At 38.4% G+C, this 27,696-nt stretch overlaps 1 protein-coding gene across 2 annotated transcripts in view; it reads left to right on the top strand.

Moving 5' to 3' along the window:
- Positions 1 to 19,515, top strand: part of RBM26 (RNA binding motif protein 26) — a 57,908-nt gene extending 38,393 nt beyond the window's left edge. For both annotated transcript variants that reach the window (XM_070751309.1, XM_070751308.1), the window contains exons 17-22: positions 1,807 to 1,974; positions 4,565 to 4,669; positions 6,191 to 6,400; positions 10,804 to 10,890; positions 15,151 to 15,264; positions 18,679 to 19,515. In XM_070751309.1, coding sequence (XP_070607410.1) covers positions 1,807 to 1,974; positions 4,565 to 4,669; positions 6,191 to 6,400; positions 10,804 to 10,890; positions 15,151 to 15,264; positions 18,679 to 18,768 — 774 coding nt within the window. In that variant the 3' untranslated portion in view covers positions 18,769 to 19,515. The remainder of the gene's footprint in view (positions 1 to 1,806; positions 1,975 to 4,564; positions 4,670 to 6,190; positions 6,401 to 10,803; positions 10,891 to 15,150; positions 15,265 to 18,678) is intronic.
- The last annotated feature ends 8,181 nt before the right edge of the window (positions 19,516 to 27,696 follow it).

The following is a 27,696-nucleotide window of genomic DNA, read 5'->3' on the forward strand; positions in this document are numbered from 1 at the left end:
ATGGAAGGCAGGTTGGCAGCAATTGTTTTTTCTGCAGTTCTGATTATCCTCTGAAGTCTGTGTCGATCCTGTTGGGTTGCAGCACCAAACCAGACAGTTATAGAGGTGCAAGATGACAGACTCAATGATTCCTCTGTAGAACTGTATCAGCAGCTCCTTGGGCAGTTTGAGCTTCCTGAGCTGGCACAGAAAGAACATTCTTTGTTGTGCTTTTTTGATGATGTTTTTGATGTTAGGTGACCATTTTAGGTCTTGAGATATGATAGAACCTAGAAAGGTCTCTACTGTTGATACTGTGTTGTCTAGTATTGTGAGAGGTGGAAGGGTTTCTCTTAAAGTCTACCACCATTTCTACGGTTTTGAGTGTGTTGTGTATTATTTTACTTCAGTTTTCCTTTGCTTTACAATTCAGAAGGATACAGGCTCAAACAACTAGGTGGGCCCAAACAATCTGAAAAGTTTCTGGAATTTGACCCACAAGGAAGGGCAAAAGGGCAAATATTATCGCCCTTTTACCTCACTCTCCTGCCCTTTGGAATGCTTACCCCAACTCTGCAATTAATAGCAAGGAAAATTGACGAGGGAGAGATTACGAGAGAATAAGCAGACATACAATGGAAAACACAGATCTAAAGTAATACATTACAGCTAGCTCTTTGCCTAACAAGTTGGCAACTACAAACCATCAGCTGCCTAGAAGGCAAAAAAAGGCCTTCAGTATAAAATTGATTAGAGTCTTGTCAGTGTCAGGCAGCAGCACAGCTGGATGGTACTAAGTCCTGGAACTAAATTAGTTAACTTGCACTTAGCACTTTTTAGGGACACATACTGTGTTGCTGAGAAAAGCAGTTGCTCAAGAACTACCTATATACATATTCAATAAGATACCATAAATATTTTCAATATGGGTAAGACATGAGCAAAATTTTTTGAGTTTGGCAGAATTTTAGTTTTATTTTGTTTCTTGTGAACGAATTTTTGAATGATATTTTTAAGAAAGTAAGCCAATAAAATAGATCTTGGTAGTAAATGGTCATTTTTCTCTCGCTCTCTTTTTGGTTGATGGGCATGTTTTTTTTTTAAATTGAAACATGTCATTGGATCCAGGATTTCAGTGTGAAAAACGTAGAGAACATTAGTATTAGAATGAATATTTCTATGTGTGTGGTAAAAGTACAGTGATACCTTGTCTTACAAACTTAATTGGTTCCCGGATGAGGTTCTTAAGGTGAAAAGTTTGTAAGACGAAACAATGTTTCCCATAGGAATCAATGGAAAAGTGATTAATGCGTGCAAGCCCAAAATTCACCCCTTTTGCCAGCCAAAGTACCCATTTTTGTGTTGCTGGGATTCCCCTGAGGCTCCCCTCCATGGGAAACCCCACCTCTGGACCTCTGTGTTTTTGCGATGCTGTGATTTCACTGAGGCTCCCCTCGCTGGGAAACCCCACCTCCAGAATTCCGTTGCCAGCGAAGCACCCGTTTTTGCACTGCTGGGATTCCCCTGCTGGGATTCCCCTGCAGCATCACAAAAACATGGAAGTCCGGAGGTGGGGCTTCCCATGGAGGGGAGCCTCAGGGGAATCCCAGCAGTGCAAAAACGGGTGCTTCACTGGCAACGGAAGTCTGGAGGTGGGGCATCCCAGCAGCGGTGGGTTTATAAGGTGAAAATAGTTTGTAAGAAGAGGCAAAAAAATCTTAAACCCCGGGTTTGTATCTCGAAAAGATTGTATGATGAGGCGTTTGTAAGACGAGGTATCACTGTACTTGTAAAGAATTCCTGCTACTAATACAATCATTCCACTAGATATTGATTTCAAAACTGGAGAAAAATAAAAATGTGAAGTTAGAAGACAAAGCTGAAATCATGAAAACTCTGGAGATGTTAACCAACAGTATCACCAAATTAAAGGATGAATTAAAAGGAGTTTCTTCAACAAGCACTCCGGTAAAAAGCATGAAAACAAGGACACAGGTATATAGATTTTTAAAATTTTATTTTTAATTTATTTATTTGTATCTAGCCTTTATTATTATTTTTAACAAATATTCAAGGTGGTGAACATAGGCAGCGTATCTCCATTCTTCTATTCTCCATGGAGGGTGGAGCTAGCATTCAGAATGGGTTGCATCATCCAATCAGAGTAAGGTCTGAGTCTGTCAATCTTCTTTTTATGTGAAGCTCCGTCCACCATCTTGCCCAGCTTTGACTCAGTCCTCAGAGAGGACAGACATGCCTAATTTTGCTCCCATTTTGAATTGCTAATTCTAACCACTCGTCTGTCTGCTCATCTGGGATTTCTGATTTCCAATTCCAATTTCATGAGTCAGCCTCCCCTGTTTTTCCTCAACGTTGAAGTCTATGTCTGTGTGTGTGCCCGTGCCCAGCAGTGAGCTTTGACTTACGCCGAGGTAGCGGCGGCCCTACATCACATGGCATTAGATCGCTAAGGCACTTGTCTCCTGATCTGCCACAGGTCCCTTTTTGTCCCACTCCTTTCCTGTCATTTATTGCTGGGGCAGCAGCCTTTCCCTGGCGCTAGTAGCACTGACCTTCGGAGTGTTTGTCTCTTCATCCATCAGCAAGGATGCTGAAAAAGGGGCTGTCAGGGACTTTTTATCTCAATGCCAGCTATAAAAGCCCCTTAATTGGGCACTACATCACTGCTGGGAGGGAGGCAACATTCCCTACCCTGGGGAGGCCTGGATTGCTTCGAGCTTCCTCTAATTGGCCCGCCCTTATTTTACTGATCTTCACTTGCAGCCAAAGACGAACCAGGCTTGGTGACAGAAGGGAGTTTATTCTGCCGCTTGTAGCCAGTCTGTTCCTGGACCGCCAAAAGAGCTTGTCCTAGGTTGGCATTCCCACCAGCCCATCACAGATCCGTGATCCATGGTGGCCATTTTTTGTTCTTCTCCCTGGTGAGGCAACTTAAGATGGCAAACACTCCGCCTTCCACCTTAGGCCACAAAGCCCCTAGCAAGAGTCAGAAGAAATCTGTCCGTTCTGAGAGCGATGATGATCGGCAGCTTTTCCCCCACACTCCAGGGAGTCCCTTGAGCAGCCTAAACAATACAAGAGGGCAAAGAGGAAGGAACTACGGAGGGACCACGTGCAACAGAAATTCTGCGTACAGGCTGACCAGCAGGCCTCCATTAATTAATTAATTAATTCATTCATTCATTCATTCATTCATTCATTCATTCATTCATTCATTCATTCATTCATTCAATTTTTATGCCGCCCTTCTCCTTAGACTCAGGGCAGCTTACAACATGTTAGCAATAGCACTTTTTAACAGAGCTAGGCTATTGCCCCCACAATCCGGGTCCTCATTTTACCCAACTTGGAAGGATGGAAGGCTGAGTCAACCTTGAGCCGGTGATGAGATTTGAACCACTGACTTTCAGATCTTCAGTCAGCTTCAGTGGCCTGCAGTACAGCACTCTACCTGCTGCGCCACCCCGGCTTAATACAGTCTCAGTGAGCGCAGCCCATCCCTCAGGGCTTCCGGGGGACCAGTTGGCCCTCGATAATCCAGGACTGGCAATCATTAATCCAGATATCTGTGAATCGGTTGGATTTGCCAACTCTGGATCCTCAGCAACCAATATCGTCTGAAGTCTTCATCAGTGGCCAGCCTCTCGGTGTTGTCATGGGGCCTGTTATCGTGGCTGCGGTGCAACGGGCTGGCAGGCTTCTAGAATATGGCCAGACAATAGACTTTTCATTTGGAGCATCCTTTCTGTGGCTTAACACAAGGGGGCCTTGCAGTCTCTTACTACAGGCAATGTCCAGATCATTATTCGGAGGGTTCAGCCTCAGACATCCGGTGCCTCCTTTGTAAGGAGGAGGACAGAGCAGGCAGATCTTGAACTGGTGGAGGACAAAGGCCTAGCGCTGGAACAGCCAATTCTCTCAGGCCTCTTCCCCTTCAGCCGTATTTAAATTTTCTTCCCACTGTACGGGGTTTTCTAAAAGGTGCATCCAACCTGCCGCCTCTAGTGGTCCACTAGAAGTCCACCTTACGAACTCAGAGGTTTGTACGGTGGTCCCGTCAATGACTGTAATATAAGAGGGAGGTCCCAGGTTGCCTATCAGTGGACCACTAGAGATCATACTGGTCAAGTGCTTTATAACTTGGTAGATTATTGAATATTTCTGCATCATACGATTGCCATAGTTTTGCTTTTTAATCAGTTTTAAATGAATTACTTTTATTTTTCCAGATTGTGAATTACGGTCTTATGCTGAAAATTAAATCCAGACAAATTATTTGCTTGCTTAGCAATCTGAAGTAATACTGTTAAGCAAGCAAATAATTTATCTGCAGTTAATTTTCAGCATAGGATCAGAATTCAGAATCTGGAAAAATAAAAGTAGCTCATTTAAAACTGATTAAAAAGCAAATTATAGTTTGCGTTCTGCTAATGGGTGTAACCTCTGTTGGGACTACTCTTTCTATATAGAATCCTTGTTTACACCCTGTGGAATCTAGCTATATCATCTGGTATTTATACGTGAATTAGAAAATGCAACCTAAATTGCTTTTATAACATTTTAGATGCAGAAAGAACTATTGGATACAGAGTTGGACTTATATAAGAAAATGCAGGCTGGAGAAGAAGTTACTGAATTAAGGAGAAAGTATACAGAACTGCAGCTTGAAGTAAGTGTATTTCTTCACATTGCTGGTTAACATTGCAGTTAACATTGAAATCACCTTAAAACTCTTTTTATTGGAGCTCTTGGACTTAAATATTTCTGTTCACTTTGTTTTTCAGCAATTTTGTCTTTTAAGTCGCTATTAACAAGAGGCATTTTTACAATGTACCCATAGATGGTGCTATTGGTGTTTAGAAGTATTGAAATGTCTCTAACCTATTTCCCTGGCTTTTATGATTCACTGCCCCCTTTTCTCACTAGAAATATATATTAACAGAAACACTTATTTGTTAAATGCAGCTTGATGTGGGTTCTGCTGTTTTATAAAGGGAATCTAAGTGACAAATAACAGCGGAATTTGGTGTTTCTTTCATTAATTCCATAAATCATCCATTATGCAGCAGAGAAGTGTTAAAAAATTAACAGATGCACAAAGAGACATACCTTTGCAGTTCATTCAGTTGGATTTTGGCTCAGTCTATGGCATGTATTCAAATTGAATTTATTTGAATCTGTTTGATTTAGTTTCACTTTCTTCTAAGAAAACATGTTATCAAGGAATTAAACTATTAATAATAGAATAGAATATTTATTGGCCAAGTGTGATTGGACACACAAGGAATTTGTCTTGGTGCATATGCTCTCAGTGTACATAAAATAAAATATACTTTTGTCAAGAATCATGTGGTACAACACTTAATGATTGTCATAGGGGTCAAATAAGCAATGAGGAAGCAATATTAATAAAAATCTTAGGATATAAGCAACAAGTTACAGTCACACAGTCAACATGGGAGGAAATGGGTGATAGGAATGATGAGAAAAACTAGTAGAATAGAAGTACAGATTTAGTAGAAAGTCTGACAGTGTTGAGGGAATTATTTGTTTAGTAGAGTGATGGCGTTCGGGAAAAAGCTGTTCTTGTGTCTAGTTGTCTTGGTGTGTGATTAGATTTGAACCCTCTTTTTCTTTCAGTGTGTCATAATTAGCATTCCCTTCCCTAATTTTTCTCACACCAAGAAACCTCTGGGAAAGTTCAGCCGAGAGAGAACAGGTGATCTAAATTCACCCAGTGAACAGAGTTACCTTTACTTTATTTATTCAATATTTTAGGCCGCCTTTCTCCTTAAACTCAGGGCGGCTTACAACATGTTAGCAATAGCACTTTTTAACAGAGCCAGCGTATTGCCCCTACAATCCGGGTCCTCATTTTACCCACCTTGGAAGGGTGGAAGGCTGAGTCAACCTTGAGCCGGTGATGAGATTTGAACCACTGACTTGCAGATCTAGCAGTCAGCTTTAGTGGCCTGCAGTACTGCACTCTACCCACTGTGCCACCTCGGCTCATTTGCTTTAATTTCATGAGCCAGCTTTACAGCATCAGTCTGTAAGAGCCATCTACAATTCAAAGATGATAATGCTATACATTATAAATTACATAATGCTGAACATTTTCTAAAGTTGAAAATGCAGGTAGAGAATATATCTCATTTGGGTCTCGACAAACACTTTTTATTATTTCTAGGCAGCAAAACGAGGCATTCTTTCCTCCGGCCGCGGGAGAGGAATTCACGCACGAGGTCGAGGTGTATCTCGTGGGAGAGGTAGGGGAGTTCGAGGCCGGGGTCGAGGAAGAAGTCTTTCTGTTCACGCTGTGGTGGATCATCGTCCTCGAGCCCTTGAAATCTCAGCTTTTACGGAGAATGACAGGGAAGATCTCCTTCCTCATTTTGCGGTATGTACCTGTCTAATTGTCTATGGGGATTCTCGGTCATCCAGGTCATGGTTGTCCCAAAGGTGCTTTTTTCAAGGGGCAACTGGGTTGGGTTTTCCTTTGAAGACCTTTCATTTCTCATTCAAGAAGTTTGGACTATCTGTCTGATCTGCTAATCTTGGGGTGTGAAGGGTGTGAATGTTAACTGTGATTGATGAAAAACTGTGGCTAAGTTAAACTTGTTGAACTTCTTCAGATGTTCTTTAGACTCTACAACTGTTGCCATATGTTGTCATATTTTCCTGTAGGTGTGGAAAAGGGCAGGATAGGAAATGGCAGGTTTGCATGGTTCTTAACAGTGAGGGAAAGGATGAAAATAAGGAAGCATATCTGGGTTATTCTCTCTTGTGCCATGTCCATCACTTGATGTTGGCAATCATGTTGATGATCCTATTTTTATCAACAACTGCACGAAAAATTCATCTGGATTACTGATTTCTAATAAAGAATTGGGTTGGGCTGGGTTGGATTCATACTCCATGATATACAGTTTATTCCTTTTATACATTCATCATGACATCATAAATCCCAGAAGTAGATCTTGCACTCTACTTGTTTGATTATTCTGATGAAAGAAGGTACAGTGTTCCCTCGATTTTAGCGGGGGATGCGTTCCGAGACCGCCCGCGAAAGTTGAATTTTCGCGAAATAGAGATGCGGAAGTAAATACACTATTTTTGGCTATGAAAAGTACAGTGATCCCTCGGTTTTCGCGGGGGTTACGTTCCAAGACCTCCCGCGAAAATCGATTTTCCGCGATGTAGCAGCGCGGAAGTAAAAACACCATCTGCGCATGCGCACCCTTTTTCCATGGCCGCGCAAGGGCTTGCAGGTGGAGGCGGGGAGCGATGAAAGTTCGGAGGCTGGCAATGGTTGTTTATAATGTCAGCCACCCCCCCAGCGCCTCCGGCCTCCTCGCCGCCCGCCCGCCCGCCCGTTCGCCCGCTCGCTGCCCGCTCCACCTCTCTTTCTCCTCTGCTGCAAGAGAGGCGGGACAGGCATTCTCCGGAGGCTGGTGGGTGCACGAGAGAGGGAAAGTGAGAAAAAGAGAGAGAGCAAGAGGGGGAGAGATAGAGAAAGAGAGAGAAGGAAAGAAAGAAAGAGATGAGAAAGGAAGGAAGAGAGTGAGAGAGAGGAAGAAAGAGAGAGAGAGAAGAGTGGAAGGAAGAGAGAGAGAAATGATAGAAAAAAGGGGAGAAAAAAAGAGAAATGAGAAAATGATTGAAGCACAGAATGACAGGAAAGAAAGAGAAAGAGACAGAAGTGACTCTTGGTGATGACGTATGACATCATCGGGTGGGAAAAACCGTGGTATAGAAAAAAACCCGTGGAGTATTTTTTAATTAATATTTTTTGAAAAACCGTGGTATAGCGTTTCGCGAAGTTTGAAGCCGCGAAAATCGAGGGATCACTGTATCACAAGCCATCCCTTAACACTTTAAACCCCTAAATTACCATTCCCCTAGTACAAGGATCGACAAACCCAGGCGCCTGGTCGCCAGTGGCGCCTAGAAAATGTTGTCTGGCGCCTAGAAAATGTTGCCTGCTGTACTGTATGTATACAGCAGTGTTTTTCAACCGGTGTGCTGCGGCACACCAGTGTGCCGCGAGACATGGCCAGGTGTGCCGCGAGGTGGCTCCTGCAAGTGGGAGCTCCAGGGCTGAGGCTTCAGCCCTGGAGCTCCCACTTGCAGAAGCCGCCCCCCGGCTATTGCCCGCCGCCGCCGCTACCCGCGCACCCCAAAATACCCCCCCCTGCGTGCCCTTTTCCATGGGCGCGCAGTCCCCATTCCCCTGCCTGCCTGGGGGGGGGGGGCGGGGGCGGGGAGGCGCCGGCAGTAGAAGGCGCAGCCCCCGCCCGCCCGATCCGCTCCCTCTCCTCCTCTTCCGCTGAAAGAAACGCGCGGAAGCTGCCTGCTTGAGCCTCGCGTTGCTCCACCCCGCTTCATCCTGCTTGTCATCCTCCGTTGCCAGGAAAGCCGGGTTTGTTTTCCGTGAAAGCAGCGCGCCTTTTAACACGCTGCTTTCCTGCACCAGCGACGTTTGGCTGCCGGGGGGGCGGGGAGGAGAAAATCCTCCCCCCCCCCCAGGAGCAGCAAAAGCCTAAGCGGTGGGGTGCGCCGTTTGCCTTCCGGCTCAGTCGCAGAGGCTTTTGCTGCTTGTGGAGGGGGGGGGGGTTGGCGGTGCCGATGCCAAATGCTTTCCCTCCGCGGTGGGGGGTGCAGGGCAGGCGCAGTCAGCCCCAGGAGACAAAGATGGAATGAGAGAAAGGAAAGAGAGAGAAAGGGAGGGAGAGAAAGAAAAAGTGAGAGATAGAAAGGATAGAGAGAAAGGGAATGAGAGAAAGGAAAGAGAGAGAAAGAGAGAGGGAGAAGGAAAGAGTGAGAGATAGAAAGGATAGAGAGAAAGAGGGAATGGAAAGAGAGAGAAAGGGAGGGAGAGAAGGAAAGAGTGAGAGATAGAAAGGATAGAGAGAAAGAGGGAATGAGAGAAAGGAAAGAGAGAGAGAGAGAAAATAAGAGAGAGAGAGCAACAGAGAGAGAAAGAACAAGAGAGAGAAAGCATGAGAGAGAGAAAGAACAAGAGAGAGAGAGAAAATAAGAGAACAAGAGAGAGAAAAAGATAGCAAGAGAGAGAGAAAGCAAGACAGATAGGGAGAGGAAAGGAGAGTGAGAGAAATGAGAACAAAAAGGGGAGAAAAAAGGAGAAATGAGAAAATGATTGAGGCAGAGAATGAGAGGAGAGTGAAACAAAAGAGAGAGAGAGGTGATTCTTGAAGCATATGGTAAAAAGCACCCAAATAATAAGAAAACCCCCCCCAGCCCACACCTGTTTTTGAAAAGGATAAAAGAGAAAAAAACCCCAGCCCTCAACTGGTTTTGGAAATGGTTGGAGTGTGTATACATACACACACATAAGGGGGGGAGAGAGACAGGGATGGAAAAAGAGGAGAAGTGAGAGGGAGAAGGAATGAGGGAAAAAGGGAGGAAGAGAGAGAAATGAGAAACACGAGAGAGAAAAGGGGGAAAGACAGGAGAAGTACCCAGAAATGAGACAGTGGTATAAATTTCAGGAGGGATGATTGATGATTGACTGTATTTATAAGGGGATGTTACATGGGATTGTATATATGAGGGGGTTATTTATGTATGTATGTATGTATGTATGTATGTATGTATGTATGTATGTATGTATGTATTTATTTATTATTTATTTATTTATTAGATTTGTGTCATTTTGGTTGGTGGTATGCCCCAGGATTTTGTAAATGTAAAAAATGTGCCGCGGCTCAAAAAAGGTTGAAAATCACTGGTATACAGTATATTTTTCCCGCCTTGTGTTTACGCCCAGAAATGGTACATCTTGGCTTCCGTAGCTCCGCCCATCAACCTCGGAGCGAGCTGCTTTCCCAGCGTCCCCTGCGCTTGCGTGCGTCTCTCCCTCCCCCCCTTGCCTCCATTCCGCCTCCTACTCGAACCCCTTCACTCCCCCCCACCGCACACAGACGCTCCGATCTTGGCCGCTCACCCGCCTTCGGAGAGAAGCGGAAGCCCCTCCCCTCCCGGCGTGAGGTTTTGTTCATTCCTCCTCCGGCCGCGTGCGCGGTGACTTCCGACCAGTAACCCCTCCTCCCCCCCTCACCCGCGTCCCCGGCCCGGTCTCCCTTTCCTTCTTCTCTGTTTCGGTTTCTGACTAACGGTCTCCCCTCGGATCCCGACGGGAGTACAGCAGAGCCGGCTCGGCGGAGCCAGGCCTGCGCCGGGGGGGAGGGGGTGAAAGCGATGTCAGGTGGAGACTCGGCAAAAAACCAAGTTTGCTTAAAAAAAATTCTGGCTCCTAAATTTTTTGGCTGGCTCCTAGATTCTGAACAACTTTGTCGACCCCTGCCCTAGTAACCATTTAGATTATTACTCACCATGTTTCTTTATTAGATGTTTATTAAAAAAATATTTATTAAAGGTGGATGAAAGTTTGGTGATGACATGACGTCATCAGGCGGGAAAAACCGTGTTATAGGGGGGAAACCGCAAAGTATTTTTTAATTAATATTTTTGAAAAACCGTGGTATAGACTTTTCGCGAAGTTTGAACCCGCGAAAATCGAGGGAACACTGTATTCCCAAATACATCAGATAGATAACGTTGCTTTGCAAGGTTTTTGTTTTACACGCTTAAACCTCTCTTATATTCAATTTCCTTTCAGACCATTTTTAACACTTAACTTTTTTTTTAAGAAAAAGCACAGTTCTACAATTGTTTTAGATTTGGAACCACTGTCAGTGCAAATTGTATCTAAATTCTCTTAACTTAAAGTTAGCAGAGGATAAATATGTTGCCTAGATGAGATTTTTTTTTTCTTAAAAGCAATATGGTGAAATTGAAGACTGCCAGATAGATGATTCTTCTCTTCACGCAGTGATTACATTCAAAACAAGAGCAGAAGCAGAAGCAGTAAGTATATCCCTGCCCTTTTATTTTCTTCAATATGTTTATACTAGTAGCTGGATACCCATGTTTCGCTGCAAAACTGAACTCCTTAGCATGGAGTAGAAGGTCTGAACACCCACCCCACAGGCAGGATGAATCATGCACTGAACATGCCCATTGGCAGTTGGAACAGAATTCTTTTCATGTGGGGAGGGGGAGTAAAACGTCTTAACTCCTTAGCATCAGAGCATGTTAATAATAATATAAGAAATAACTAATGATCTGATGGTCATTTCAAAATATCCTTTCTTAGCAAGCACTTAGAAGCCAAGCGAAACATACATGCCAAGTTTCAAGTGTGTAAGCTTTATGGTTTTGGAGATTTTGTGATGATGCATGAGTGGTATTTTGCTTATATATATAGATTTAGTTGTTTTTATATGTCCTGTCTTTGGAGCATTATAGTTTTGTAATATTTGATTAACTCCTATCCATTTCATTTTTAGGATAGTTACTAAAACTTTTCGAGACAGTTCTGCAAACAGATCTTCTCTGTATCAATTATCATGGGTATTTTATTTATTTTATTTATTTATTTTATTTATTGGATTTATATGCCGCCCCTCTCCGAAGATTCAGGGCGGCATATAAATCTATAAATCATATAAATATACTAAGTACTGGAGGGAGGAGGGGGGATAGATAAAATTATGTAAAGTCTCCATTTTGGGCAGTTGTATTTCAGTATTTGTTCTATTATTCTGGCTTAAATTATTTAATTAAATACAATAGATCTAATAAAACAATATTTCTGGGCAATCACTTCAGATGTTTGCATCACAATTTGAAATACCAGAAGAAAGGTATAATGAACATTGGCTAAGAATATTTCTGAATATACACTGCTAAAAAAAATAAAGGGAACACTTAAAAACAACGCAAAATAACTCCAAGTAAATCAAACTTCTGTGAAATCAAACTGTCCACTTAGGAAGCAACACTGGTTGACAATCAATTTCACATGCTGTTGTGCATGTTCAGTTTTGTACAGAAAAAAGTATTCAATGAGAATATTTCATTCACTCAGATCTAGGATGTGTTATTTGAGTGTTCCCTTTATTTTTTTGAGCAGTATATAATTTCTAGCATTCATTTAGTTGTTTCCCGAAGCAATGGCATTGGGAAACAACAACTGTGAAGAATATATTTCATTTTTCCTGTTATTTCAGTTGAAATAAATCAAGAATCAATGACCAATATGAAATGTAATAGTTCCAAGGCTACTTACATCAAAAAAAAATTTGCATTCTTCACCAGTTTGTGAATATTCTAAAATTTAAAAAAATATTAAAATGTTATTAATTTTAATAATCAATGTTATTGATTTTAATATATTTAATCACTTATCTTCCAAAAATTAAAGATATTTTTTTGGGGGAAATCAAATTGGAAAGATTTGTGCCCTAATGTTGGAGCTATAAAAGCACAGCATACGATCATATGAATTTAATAATTTATTTACTAGTGTCAAATCACAATTCGGGCAAATGTTGAACATTTGCAAGTTTATTATGCCACACGTACAATCCTATGGATAGGGCAGCCTAATTAAAAATGAAGGATAATAAATAAAATATATACCACTCAAGTCTGTACTTGTCAATAAACTGAATGCTGCACAGTATATTTTAATGAAAATATAACTTGGAAATTGATGAGAAAAGTAAAATCTAGACATGAAAAAACAGATGAATAGATATAAGATAGGAAGCACCAGGTGCAAGAGTATTGCCTGTAAGAGATCTAGGTGCACTGGTGGATTGTCTCTTAAATATGAGTCAGCAATGTGGTGCAGCTGCCCACACAGTCCAGGGCTGCATCAACAGAAGGATAGTAGCAAGATCAAGTGGAATTGTAGTGCCACGTTATACTGCACATTTGGAATACACTCTCCATTTCTGATCATTATGCTATTAAAAAAAAAAGACCTAGAAAGGGTGCAGAGAAGAGCAACTAAAATTGTAAGGAGTCTAGAGACTAAATTGTATAAACAGCAGCTAACTAGGCATATTTAGCTTAACAAAGGTAAGAGTATGAAGAGAGTTGATATTAGTCTTCCAATGCTTAAAAAGCAGTGGCCACAGGGAAGAGCGTGTTGACTTATTCTCCATAGCACCTGAGGAGGAGCAATAGGTAGATGCTTGTCAGAGGGATATCCAGACCAGAATATCTCCGGGACCGCCTTCTGCCGCACGAATCCCAGCGACCAGTTAGGTCCCACAGAGTTGGCCTTCTCCGGGTCCCGTCAACTAAACAATTTCGTTTGGCGGGACCCAGGGGAAGAGCCTTCTCTGTGGCGGCCCTGACCCTTTGGAACCAACTCCCCCCAGATATCAGAGATGCCCCCACCCTCCTAGCCTTTCGTAAGCTCCTTAAAACCCACCTCTGTCGTCAGGCATGGGGGAATTGATACTTTCCCTCCCCCTAGGCTTATAAAATTTATGCATGGTATGCTAGTATGTATGATTGGTTTCTAAATTGAAGTTTTAAATTAACTTAAATATTAGATTTGTTTACATTGTATTATTGCTATGAGCTGCCCCGAGTCTGCGGAGAGGGGCGGCATACAAATCTGATTAATAAATAAATAATAATAATAAATAATAAATTCAACCTGGAAATAAGGAATTTCCTGAACGTGAGGACTATTAAGCAGCAAAACTGCTTGTCTCTCGGAGTTATGGATGCTCCATCACTGAGGGTTTTCAAGAAAAGATTGGGCAACCATTTGGATCATGACAGTATGAGGATTCCCTATTTTGGGAGTTTGGGCTGGAAGACTTTCAAAGTTCCTTCCAACCTTAGGATTTTAGATTTGATTCTATGGAAAAACAGACTATAGAAATTCATTACTCGATGAGTTTTCAGCTTCATGAGATTTCTTTGAAGGAACGGTAGCAAATATTTTACTGCCTTGAATGAAAAAAAGGTTAAATTTTATGATCACATACATGTGGGTTTGGGATGATTCCCTAGTCGTGAAATGTTACATTTTTATATGGCTGTAATTTTTTTCAGCGATTACCATGTTTTTTAAAAGCTCAAATGTCATATATACCCAGTCTTTAAAATCCCACTTTGTGATGTTGTGACAAGACCATGTACAAAAAAGTCTCCCGAGTTGCATTTTAATAGGTTTGTGGTATCTTTTAAAATTTATCATAAATTTATATGTACAGATTTAAAATTTATGCCTAGGGACTTTAATATCACACAATTCATGTTCAGATGTCATTGGACATGTAATTGTTTCCACATTTCACATTATGCTGTACTTCCAGATTATACCATAAATCTTTTTTTGACCATGGCAGTTATTATTTCAGAATGATGCTAACACTGATTTATGCTTGTTCATGTTACTTTAATTTGGAGGTACTATTTCCAAAGCAAGCACTTAACGTATCTGATACTTGAAGGCATGAATATCCCCTAGGTTTATTACTTTTTTAAACAATTCAATTGCCAGACTTTTGCTGAAAATAGAATGTTTTACTGCAAGATAAATTAGATTCATGAAGTTTATTTTTTATTTATTTATCAACCCATTGTGTTATCAAGATGCCATGTTTTGGATTGCAGTCTTATTGATATTAATAAATATCAGTATTTTGGAGAAAAGCACAAATAGGGAAATGATTCAGTAACAGTTGGCTGTCTAATACAGTATGTTTCACGTTTGAGAACTTTAATGAGATAGGTAGGTAGATAGATAGATAGATAGATAGATAGATAGATAGATAGATAGATAGATAGATAGACATAGAGTGCAATATAAGGGAGAGTTGTAAAAACGGAAAGTACTTTCATACGCCTGATTATAAACTCTGAGATAATTTAATGGAGCATTAAGCCTATCTTGCATATAATGAATTTCTTTAATTCTTTAATTCTTACTTTATCTGAATTAAAAGCTAGATATAGAAATAATAAAGTCACTAGAAATATCCCAAAATCCCATTTTGTTCTCTGGCTTTTTTACTAATTTTCCTTGGAGATATCAGAAGGCTCTTGATATTTCACTTCATTTTAAATGCCTTGCAGTGTAGCATGCTAAATGCAGTCCTTTAGTCACACAGGGATATTTGTGAGCTGTTCTTGCTCACGCTTCATCTGTTCCTTGGTTCTCTTCCTTTTGTGCAGTGAATTTGGCAGTGGATTGTAGCAGGCATCTCTCTCTGCGTGTGTGTACTTTTTTCCCCTAAAAATATTTTTTGCCTCTAGGCCGCTATCCACGGATCTCGATTTAAAGGGCAAGACCTGAAATTAGCATGGAACAAGCCAGTAACAAATATGTCAACCGTGGAAACAGAAGAGACTGAGCCAGATGAAGAGGAAGTAAGTGTACAAGGAGACGAAGGAGTGTGAAATTTTATCTCTTTGTTTGTTCTTGGACAGGGTACATCTTTTCTCAAGCATAAATGTTTGAAGAAGGCATACTGTTGATTAATTTAAGAGAGGTGCTCACCCTTTTTAAATTTAAGGAAGTAGTATACGTTAAAGAAAATGCTGTCTTGGTAACAAATGGATATTAGGAATTATATAAACATGGCATTCCTAGGTAGTTTTCGACTTAAGACCACTACGGCTCCCATCACTAAGTGATGTTGGTATAAAGCAGTGTTTCCCAACCGTGGCAACTTGAAGATATTTGGACTTCAACTCCCAGAATTCCCCAGCCAGCAAACGCTGGCTGGGGAATTCTGGGAGTTGAAGTCCAAATATCTTCAAGTTGCCAAGGTTGGGAAACACTGGTATAAAGTGTGATGTCACATAGTCAAATCCTTTAAGCGATGGCAATCCCAGCAGTCTTGGTTGTAACTCCAGACACATTTTTTCAGAAATGATAGATAACTGTATTAAATTGAAAGCTCTGAAAGTCATAATGTTTGTCTTTATATAATGTTTTAACACACTTTTTAAAAAAATTGTAGTATGATCTTGCTAGTGGAATTTGTACATCGTGTGTGTGTGTGCAGCATTTATTTAAGTTACAACTTCACATTCATAATCAAACATCTGTCCTACATAGTCATATCCTGTATATATTGGTTCCTTAAATTACAGTTTAGTTAAAAAGTTGTGTGTGAGTAGATTTTTTCCCTCTTCAATACATGCCCATACATAATAGATTTCCAGTCAAAGTGTCTTCAAGCATTTAGCATGATTTTATTGCAGTTTTTTTTACAAAGATAAAAATTCACCATTACTGTTAATAAAGTTACATATGAATATATGTAACATTCAGTTTCTAGAACTATCAATTGTAGGGTAAATTATGAGTGCAGAATTCCACTGACTTCACTATAAATTTTAACAGAGTTGCTGTTCCATTGTCAGGTCATTTATTTTATTATTTATAGTTTAATCTCTGGCCTTTGTGTAAGCACCTCCTAAAAGATGTATATTTCATCTCTTATGAAATTACTTTTGTAATTTTTTCTTTAAAATTGACTATTCTCAAACTAGTATTCATATGGATTGCAGAAAATCTAAATGTATTTATTTAAACATTTTTGAAAATGTTATTTATTTTTGTGATAAAGGAAATTTTGGTGCATTAACACATTGTACAAGATCCAGTTTTCAGACAGTTCAGGCTCTCTTCTGCTTTATCTTTTCCATAGAGTGTGGATTTATTTCTATAGATCAATCCTTGTATCTCAAATGTAGAGAAAGATTATTAGGCAGTGTGACTTCCAAAGGTGTGCAACAATATGATTTTGAGGATATAAATGTGGAGAATTGTTTCCCTACATTTCTCATTCATGTTTCCATATGCTACACTTGGAATACTGTGTCCAGTTTTGGTCACCAGAGAAGAAGAACAAAGTTGATTAAGAGATTGGGGGATAAAACATATAAAGAATGATTGAAGGAACTGTCTACTCCAGCGGTAGGCAAAGTTGGCTCTTCTATGACATTTGGACTTCAGCTCCCAGAATTCCTGACCTAGCATGATTGGCTCAGGAACTCTGGGAGTTGAAGTCTACAAATCATAGAAGAGCCAACTTTGCTTACCCCCTGGTCTAGTCTAAGGAAAAGAAGGGCTAGGGGTGACATAACATTCTTACAATACAGAGAAGAACGGGTCAACCTATTCTACAAAGCACCTGAAGGCAGGACAAGAAATAGATGGAAACTTATCAAGGAGAAATGAAAAAGCTAAACAGAATTTTTCTAACACTGAGAATTATCAACCATTGGAATGGCTTACCTCCAAAAGTTATGGTGTTCCATAACTGGAGCTTTTTAAGAGGAGATTGGACAATCATTATTATTATTATTATTATTATTATTATTATTATTATTATTATTATTATTATTATTAATTGGATTTGTATGCCGCCCCTCTCCGAAGACTCGGGGCGGCTAACAACAATAATAAGACAGCATGTAATAATAATCCAATACTAAAAACAATTACAAACCCATTATAATAAAACCCAAACAGACATACAGACATACCATGCATAAAATTGTAACGGCCTAGGGGGAAAGAGTATCTCAGTTCCCCCATGCCTGGCGGCAGAGGTGGGTTTTAAGTAGCTTACGAAAGGCAAGGAGGGTGGGGGCAATTCTAATCTCTGGGGGGAGTTGGTTCCAGAGGGCCAGGGCCACCACAGAGAAGGCTCTTCCCCTGGATCCCGCCAAGCGACATTGTTTAGTTGACGGGACCCGGAGAAGACCCACTCTGTGGGACCTAACTGGTCGCTGGGATTTGTGCAGCAGAAGGCAGTCCCGGAGATTATCTGGAATAGTATTGGCCTTCAAACACTAGTTTGTTTTGCTTGTCATTTAAAATACGAGGCCTAATTTTTGTTGCTCAGTGAGACAGTTGTTAAATGAGTTTTGCGCCATTTTTCAACTTTTCTTGGCATTGTTGTTAAGTGAATCACCGTTTGTAACATGGTTACAAATTTGTTTATTGAATCTGGTTTCCCCATTGATTTTGTTTGTCAGAAGACCCCCAGGACTTTGCAACCATAATAAATATGAATCAGTTGCCAAGTGAAAATATTTACAGATCCTTTACATCCTGGACACAAACTGTTTCAACTCCTACTCTCAGAATGACACTATTGGGCACCGCACACAAAAACAACTAGACACAAGAACAGTTTTTCCCCCGAACTCCATCACTCTGCTAATCAAATAATTCCATCAACACTGTCAAACTATTTACTAAGTCTGCACTATTATTAATCTTCTCATTGTTCCCATCACCCATCTCCTCCCACTAATGACTGTATGACGTAACTTTGTGGCTTGTATCCTTACAATTTATATTATCTGTTTCCTAACATGACATGATTGCTTATTTGTACCTGGACTATCATTAAGTGTTGTACCTTATGATTCTTGACAAACCTATTTTTTATGTACACTGAGAGCATATGCATCAAGACAAATCCCTTGTGTCCAATCACACTTGGCCAACAAAAAATTCTATTCTATTCTATCTGAATTTTGATAACATGACCTTGGGGATTCTGCAACAGTTGTGTGAGAAATGGTCATAAGTTACTTCAAATAGTCACTGAATGAACTGTTGTAAGTCGAGGACTGCCTGTACCTACTAGAATCATAGAATCATAGAATACTTTATTGGCCAAGTGTGTGATTGGACACACAAGGAATGATGATTAAAAAAAATTGTGTCGGTGTATGCTTTCAAGGTGCAGATTTGCATAATCACAGATTCTAATGGATGTATTTCTTCTAGCCTAGTCTTATAAATATTTCTTTTAGTTTCAGGAAGAATCCTTGGTAGATGACTCATTGCTTCAAGATGATGATGAAGATGATGATGACAATGAATCTCGTTCTTGGAGAAGATGATTCAACTGATCAGAGACTGCGCTAGAGATTTAGCTACATTGCATTAACATTTCCTAAAGAACTTTCAAATATTTGTACTACAAGACAATTGGATCGAAAGACAGATGGATTTCAGATAAGAAACAGGCAGCTGATTGATCCTGTATTTTAAGTGATTGATGTTCAGGTTGCATTTACATTTGGGTAAATGATTGGCTAAAGACATCATATTAGGAACATATGCAATGTTTTTATTCTGTGGAAAACATTACAGAATTCTTTGGATTCTTTGTAATTTAAAAACAATTGGTCATGCATCACAATGACCAAACGTTGTTAAAACATAGAATATTCTGTTTGTTTGTTTTATTCCAAGTATGGAATGAAAATTTGCATTTAAGATCTTTGTAAATGTTTTCGGAAATAATAGATAACAGTACTAAACTGAAGTCTCTAAAGTTATGTATTCATAATATTGCATAGTAGTATGCTTAGGCTTTACTATGTACTAGCCTTTTGTTGGATTTGTGAACGTATTTTACGTATGAGTTTTAACGATACAGTGTATGACTGCTTTGCATATATCTCTTTATCATCTTAAGATGTTCAAAAAAATAAAGAAATGGAATGGTCTTGGGGAAAAAAAAAAGAAAAAAGCAATAATGAAATTACACCAATGGCCCATGATAACGGCAAAAAAAAAATTTAAAAGATTAAAAAAAAAATAATTCCAAGAGACCATTCCAAGTGGCAATCCCAACCCCCCAATCGTCAAGAAAAGAGCTGAATCACTGTCATTTTTTTCACTTCATAATGAATAAAACAATACCGAAAACCAGGCATTGAAGCCATATGCTCAGTGTACATATATACAGTGCGCTAAAATCTTTTGAAACACACTTTAAACTGCTAAACTGGCAATCTAACGTCAGATGGAGTTCATGCATTGAGGCAAATCTTCCTCACATCCGGGGAATTGAAGAGAACTGTCTCCTGCGAAGAAGACTTGAGCTTAAAGATACTTAACAAAATGAATTGCAAAAAATGGTACGTACTTTTTAAAGTTATGAATGCTTAAAACAAAGAATCTAAATAGGGTTTCCTATCAAAACTATGTAAAACTATGAAGCTCTTTAGACCAAGTAAACGTAATTTATCCTAATTCTGGTCAAAGTTGTATTTGTTAAACTGTTTAAACAGGAAGTTGTTTTCCTTTGCTCTTTTACTAAGGCTTTCTGATTTGTATTTTATATTATAATGACCCTGATAAGTGACCTGAGAGTTTATCTTATTTAGTCTGTTGTTTTTTTTTACCTACCGCTTCCTGTCTCACCTTCTTTCCAGAAGGTGCCAAATTATATAGAATAAAATATAGGAGCAGGAGGGATGATGGCATTTAATATTGAATTGGATCCTAAAATGGATCATACACATTTGTAAACAACAACAACAACAACAAAGAACTCTGCTTGTCTATTACAATTTCATATATCCCCTTTCCTGTAGTCCAGAATATTTTCTGACTTATCCGTAGTGCTTTTTCTAAAGATCATAAGTACCTGAACTGGAGGAATACAACATACTTCCATTAATTTCCTTAAATTATTTTACCTAGATGCCAAACCATCAAATTTTGTTCTAGAATAGTATTACGTATATCCAGAGATGAGAATTTCAAAGTGCTGTATAATAGTGACATTGTTGAAGCTAAATAAGAACGGGTCTGATCATTGATTTGATGAGAGATTTAAGAATCTTGACTCTGCCTATGCTTTAAGAAAAGTTGGCTCACAATAACTAATTACAAAAACTGATGTATTTCATAGAATACATTGAGCGTTTCATTACAAGAGACTATTTCTGTTTTCTTTTAGGGAAAAGGAAAAATAACTTCAATATTTCAAGATTTACAGTCCAGACTGAAATACAGTCCAGCATTCTTAATAGAAGTAGGTTCTAGAATCCTTTAATTGATTTTTTATGGAATCTGATCCATAGATTGCTGATAACTAATGTGTCATATTGTTATACAGTTTAACAAATCCTGAGTTATCTCTTAGAACATAATCTCATTCTGGCAAGAGATGGATTTGACCATAGTTCTATAAAATTTCAGAAAGTAAAGAGATATGTGGTCTCTTTATGGAACAATGAAAAAACAAACACCATGATAAATGATTACTTGGACCTGAAATGACACTGTTTATTTCTTAAAATTCTGAATGCCTTTAGATGACATATTTGCTGCATTTTATTGCAAACAACAGTGAAATAAATGAGACCACAATATAAGATGTTTTTGTTCTTCAGGTAATTTCAGCACAGAAGTACTAGAAAGATTCAGCTGCAAGAAATTCCCATAATTTGAATCTTTCCTAAGCAATGTTGGAAAAATGGTAGTCAATGCAGCTTATTATGGATAATTTAGGCTGCATTATCTAAGAAATGCTGAACCCAAGCATTTGCTTCAACATTGCAAACAATATTTTTAAATTTCTAAACGACTGGATGCCCATGTAAACCTTTGCTCCTGGGGGTGGGAAAAACCTGAGTCAAGGTAGGCTTCATTTTAAATCAGGTACGTATATTATATCTATATTGTGGGAAAATTTATTACAGTGATACCTCGTCTTACGAACGCCTCGTCGTACAACCTTTTCGAGATACAAACCCGGGGTTTAAGATTTTTTTGCCTCTTCTTACAAACTGTTTTCACCTTACAAACCCACTGCCGCCGCTGGGATGCCCCACCTCCAGACTTCCATTGCCAGCGAAGCACCTGTTTTTGCACTGCTGGGATTCCCCTGCTGGGATTCCCCTGCAGCATCGCAAAAACATGGAAGTCTGGAGGTGGGGTTTCCCATGGAGGGGAGCCTCAGGGGAATCCCAGCAGTGCAAAAACGGGCGCTTCGGCTGGCACAAGGGGTGAATTTTGGGCTTGCACGCATTAATCGCCTTTCCATTGATTCCTATGGGAAACATTGTTTCATCTTACAAACTTTTCACCTTAAGAACCTCGTCCCGGAACCAGTTAAGTTTGTAAGACAAGGTATCACTGTATTTTGAAAGAACAGCAGTATTAAGCAGTACTTGACAATTTGTTGTGATGATTTATGTCTAGGACAAATGCAAGTAGACAGTTTATTTAGTGACAGTTCTAAGTTAAAATGACACTGAAAAAAGTGTCTTAACAACTATTTTACTAATGCTACTAATGCCCTTCTAAGATTCGTGGGGTATCCAAGTTAACTTCCAAATGAAAACACATATGCAACCTTAAAAGTAGCCATTTGTTAAATGTTGTGAACCATGAGTGGTTGTTTTTCAACTGATCAGGGCTATACATTGTGTCAGATTTGGAGGAAACATTTTTTTGTTTAGGAAAGAGATTAATTTATTTTTAATGTGGAGGAAGAAAGATCCTTCAGATATATAGATACATACATAAACATATATAAACCTGCAGACAAAAAGAAGGTGAATCTATGTATCTACCTACCTACCTACCCACCTACCTACCTATCATTTATCTATCCTGAAAGAGTAGTAGATGCTTGGAACAAACTTCCAGCAGATGTGGTTAGTAAATCCAGAGTAACTGAATTTAAACATGCCTGGTATAAGCATATATCCATCCTAAGATAAAATACAGGAAATAGTATAAGGGCAGACTAGATGGACCATGATGTCTTTTCTGCCGTCAGTCTTCTATGTTTCTATCTGTCTGTCTGTCTGTCTGTCTATCTAGCTAGCTAGCTAGCTAGCTATCTTTTACCTCTTATTTTTATTTATTTAAATATACCTGTTGGCAGTTCTTGTCTTTTCACATGAACGTACTTCAGCTCTGGCGGGTAGCTATGTGAACCCAGGAAAAGAAATAACTCCCGTAAGGAGTTGCTGGTAAGTAGCCATTTTGTTCCACCATGCTCCTTTTCCCCTTTGAGTCCAAAGCATGGCACAAGACGGATGAGTAATAGCAGATCACCAGTTGCTGTGATAGAAAAGCATGTTATGCTATAAATTTATATAGAGTTGGAATTATATGGGCTGACTGTCATGTGCGGTCAGACCTAGGTATTGCATACAAAATTATGTTCTGTTTTAATCACAATAATACGTGTATGAACAACCACTTTAAACCCAATGTAAATTGTTCTAAACCTGACTAAAAATATGATTTTGGTAATAGAGTTGTCAAAGTCTGGAGTGCGCTTAACTTGATTCAATTGACTCAGCTACAAATTTTCATAGTTTCAGTTACAAATTGACTACGTGGACCTTACTTCACACTTAAATGGTCAATAGAGGGAGCTTGCATAAGTGCACTACTGTGCTTATCGTCCCTGTCGTATTATTTTTTTCATTTTAATTCTTATTTTTGCTTGACAAATTCTAATAAATAAATAAAAACACTAAAACTCTTGACATGCCACATTTTGTATCAGGTGGGTTTTGATTCATCTTTAAAGAGATAATAAACACCATTAATCGAGTTTAGTTACAGATTATTGGTAAAAGGTATTTAGCAATCTGTTTTTTTTCTTTTGACTCTTGAAAACCACATTTTTCATTTTGCTTATTTAAGATTAACTTACCTTACCAGGACTTGCTTGTTTTAATTCTAATAATTTATATTGTATTATTTTCTTTCAAAATACTCAGTTCCTGTTCAATGCACAAAAGACACAAGTATCTTTGTCTATAAGCCTTTTCATAATATCTTTAAGGGGAGAATATGGTAAAGTTATAATGTTATTAGAAATGGTTTTCTAAACTTTAAAGTCTAGCATACCTGACAGTTGTATTTTACTACCTTGTTATAAAAATGCATGCATTGAATGAAATCTGTGTAATTGATCAAAAAGTATATATTTTGTATTGCCGAACCAGGTTTTTTTAAAAGAGATGTTTTTATATTTTCAGCCTCCTGCTAAAGTTGGCAGAAATATTCAAATATTTTAAAAAATGCAAATACAGGATGAAGGTATATTTACTCTGGGTCTATTTTTGGGTTGCAGGCATAAGAAATATGTATTTCCAGGTTATTTTCTGGCTAAGATTGTAAGAATGATAAACATATTGTTTACAGGGTTGAGGCTAAAATGAAAAAAAAATATGGCATTGTTGATTGATTATTTTTCTCTTGGTTTTACATTGTACTGAGAAAAATAGCTAAATGTTATTGACAAGTAAATGGAATTTAAATCTTTTGATTTAAATGACCATCTTCAGTTCTCTTTCAGATGATAAAATGATTTCTAAAACAACTCAGATATACTTGACTGATAAAGACATATTAATGAATTTTAGTTGTAGATTTTCATATTAGCAATACAGTATATTTTTTTTCCTAAATGAAAGTTTTATTCACCATCTAGTATAACCTTTTATGCAGGTTATATGGAAATAGAAAAGCAGATAAGAATGCTTAATTTCAATAATTTTCATCATTCCACACTTTTGTAATTAGGGGGGAAAAAGACCTTTCTGTTACAGGAAAAGTAATTATTTTTAGTAATATATATGAGAATGTAATAAAAAAGCTAGCACTTTATAAATGTTGCCATGCATTTCTTAAATAAATTCTGCACATTGAAGGCTAGGGGGCGCTGTCTACATAACTAAAGCTAATTTCATTTTCTTTTATGTCTCAGTTTATCATCAGACCTTTGCAATCTAACAAATTAATGTTTATGTTTTGCTATGCAAAAGACGGTGTATATTCCTACAAGAACTCATTTAAAACTATTTTTTCTAAGCCAGTCTATTCTCATTCTCTCTCTCTCTCTCTCTCTCTCTCTCTCTCTCTCTCTCTCATTTTTTAAGCTAATTCTTGTCTTGAATAAACTTAACTTTTGCTTTATTATTCTACTTGATTTCACAATTTCCACTTTCAGTTTATTCTTTTCCTTTTTTTAAAAAAATGTAGGAATCATTGCTGTAGGTTTCTATTCAACATAACTATTGTGTGTTGCATTTGAAAAGATGTGATTGATCTTGAATAAGGTTATTGGTAATGAACAAAATATATATTTTAACATGGCACTTTATGAACCCAGGGATATTGTGTTTCTAAGTTGGGTATGCAAACTTCCAAACTTATTTGCAGGCATAAGTTTGGTATAGTTGAACTTTCATTGATTCTTCTTTAATGGTTTGTCACATTCTACAGATATTCCATCAATTGATGCCAGTATCTAGCTTGGCAGTGTCCAAAGTGCTGATCCAACTTTATTGTTTAGTGTGACAGGTTTTTTGTAAATAGATCATGTCTTCTAAGATACCTTGCATGTTGCCATCTCTAATATACAGAATCATAGTACCTCTTCCATTTTTATTTGATCATCTTAAATTTGAAAGAAAGGGAAATAAAAAGGAAAATTGAGATACTCTTTCCCCCTAGGCCTTTACAATTTTATGCATGGTATGTCTGTATGTATGTTTGGTTTTTATAATAATGGGTTTTTAACTGTTTTTAGTATTGGATTATTATTATATGCTGTTTTATTATTGCTGTTAGCTGCCCCGAGTCTCCGGAGAGGGGCGGCATACAACTCCAATAAATAAAATAAATAAATAAATAAATAAAATATACTATAAATCTATATACAGTGATACCTCTACCTAAGAACGCCACTACTTACGAACTTTTCTAGATACGAACCGGGTGTTCAATATTTTTTTGCCTCTTCTCAAGAACCATCTCCACTTACAAACCCAACCCTCTGAAACTGTAACCAGAAAAGTCAGGGAGAAGCCTCCGTGGGGCCTCTCTAGGAATCTCCTGGGAGGAAACAGGGCAAGAAAAGGCGGGGAGAAGCCTCCGTGGGGTCTCTCTAGGAATCTCCTGAGGGGACACAAGGTCTCCAGCCTCCCTGTGGTTTTCCCCATTGCACGTGTTATTTGCTTTTACATTGATTCCTATGGGAAAAATTGCTTCTTCTTACAAACTTTTCTATTTAAGAGCCTGGTCACCGAACAAATTAAGGTCGTAACTAGAGGTACCACTGTACAGCAATTGGAGAAATCTGCTATTTGACACACTCTAAATTTTTAGCAGGAGTCTGCTAACAATACAATAATTAGCTTGTGCTTTTGATTCTTTGCCTCCTTCCCTGTTCTGGTCTCCTTTCTAATAATGCTGCCTAACAGTAACGTAAATGGCCCCATTTAGTTTGTGAAATTTATTTCTCCATTACCCTTGTCAGGACTTCTTTCTCACTGTTCCTAGAATTCCCACCTGCCAGTTGGCAATAGTAAATTATCTATAACAGATTCTTGTTTTCTCCTATTTCAAATTGTCCCAATAAGACTGGGACACCAATACCATTTAACCCACCATCACGCTTCTCACTGCTATTGCTATCCCTGAAAGAAATTGTGTGTACTTCAATTTTTATATTAAAAATTTCTGGGTGATTGTCAATAGTATCAGCTGAAAAGTGTGGGATTGTTATATATGTGAAAACTGTCTTTAGTTCAATAATAGGCGTTCATGATTATGTTTAAAATATTCTAAAGTAGTTAAATATTAGGTAAGGGTCCCAATTTGGTAACATGTTTCTATACTTATCTGATAGAAACAACTTCTCTTTTATAAATGTTACTTCAAGTGGTATAAAATAAAGCAGCTGCTATGTATGAAGACAATCATTAATTTATTTTTAGTAGATATGAATGTACTAGGAATAGCTATGGGGTGTTTTGCTCCTTCCTCTATGTGTTTGATTCATTTCCTACTTTGTGGCACATAAATTATCATTTAGGTAAGACCTGCTAATAACATAGAAGAAGTAGAAAAATCAGTGCACAAGGGGAAAAATATAAGCATGAGAATTTAAGTGCAGAATCATTCATGTAATACTGAATCAAAATAACAATCGCATTAGTAGTTCTTCCTATAGTAATTTGGTCCTGCTGCAATCTTTTTAGATCAATATCAGTTGCAACTTGCCTATTACAAAGGTTTGGATGTTTTAATTTTTTTAATTACGTGAAGTAATGGATTTGTGATCATCTTTAAGATTGTAGCCTTTCTAACAGCCGAAAGACTAAAGTCAACTCTGAAACTTTTAAGGCAAATTTGATAATATGTGAATAGATTCTGTTATCTATTTTTGATAGAAATTCTTAGGTGAATGCTTAGAATGTATCATGTCTTGTGAATTTTACACCCACCTTTCAAAACAAAAAAAACCCCACCCTGCTTTTTTGTAAAATAAGCACATGGCTAAGTTGTCATAATTTATATTTATGGTTATATTATTTTTCCTATTTGAGCCTTTTAAAATAGTTAAGTATACTTTTCTCTTTTCCCTAAGCAGTACAGTATTTATATTGCTGGTCTTTCAACTTTGATGATGGTATAGTTCTGTTTGCCCAACACATAACAATATATATTAAAATTCAATCCTTTGTTTAGTTATTTGGAACATGAGGAATAATTCCCAGATGATTCAAGAGTAGTTACATAGTTTACTTACCTATTGTTACCTATTGTTTCCTACAGAATAATCGATAACAAATGTCTGCTTTTAAGGTCCAAGATCTAATGTGTTTTCTTTCTAATTTACTAAACTTGATAATGGAATTGTGCATTTAATAGAACAACATAGTTAGAAGGAACCTTGGAGGTCTTCTAATCTAGCCCCCTTCTCAAGCACCATTTCAATCAAATGGCTGTCCAGTCTCTTTAAAAGCCTCCAGTGATGAAGCCGCCAGAACATCTGAAGTCTGGTTGATTATTTTCATGGTCAATAAATTTGTCCTTAAGTTCAGGTTGCTTTTCTCCTTGATTAGTTTTCATCCGTTGCTCTTGTCTTGCCTTCAGGTGCTTTGGAACAGTGATTTTCAACCTTTTTTGAGCCGCGGCACATTTTTTACATTTACAAAATCCTGGGGCACACCACCAACCAAAATGACACAAAATGACACCCTAAGACACTCTCC

Source organism: Erythrolamprus reginae, chromosome 4 (genome assembly GCF_031021105.1).
Source record: "Erythrolamprus reginae isolate rEryReg1 chromosome 4, rEryReg1.hap1, whole genome shotgun sequence".
Taxonomy (NCBI): Eukaryota; Metazoa; Chordata; class Lepidosauria; order Squamata; family Dipsadidae; genus Erythrolamprus; species Erythrolamprus reginae.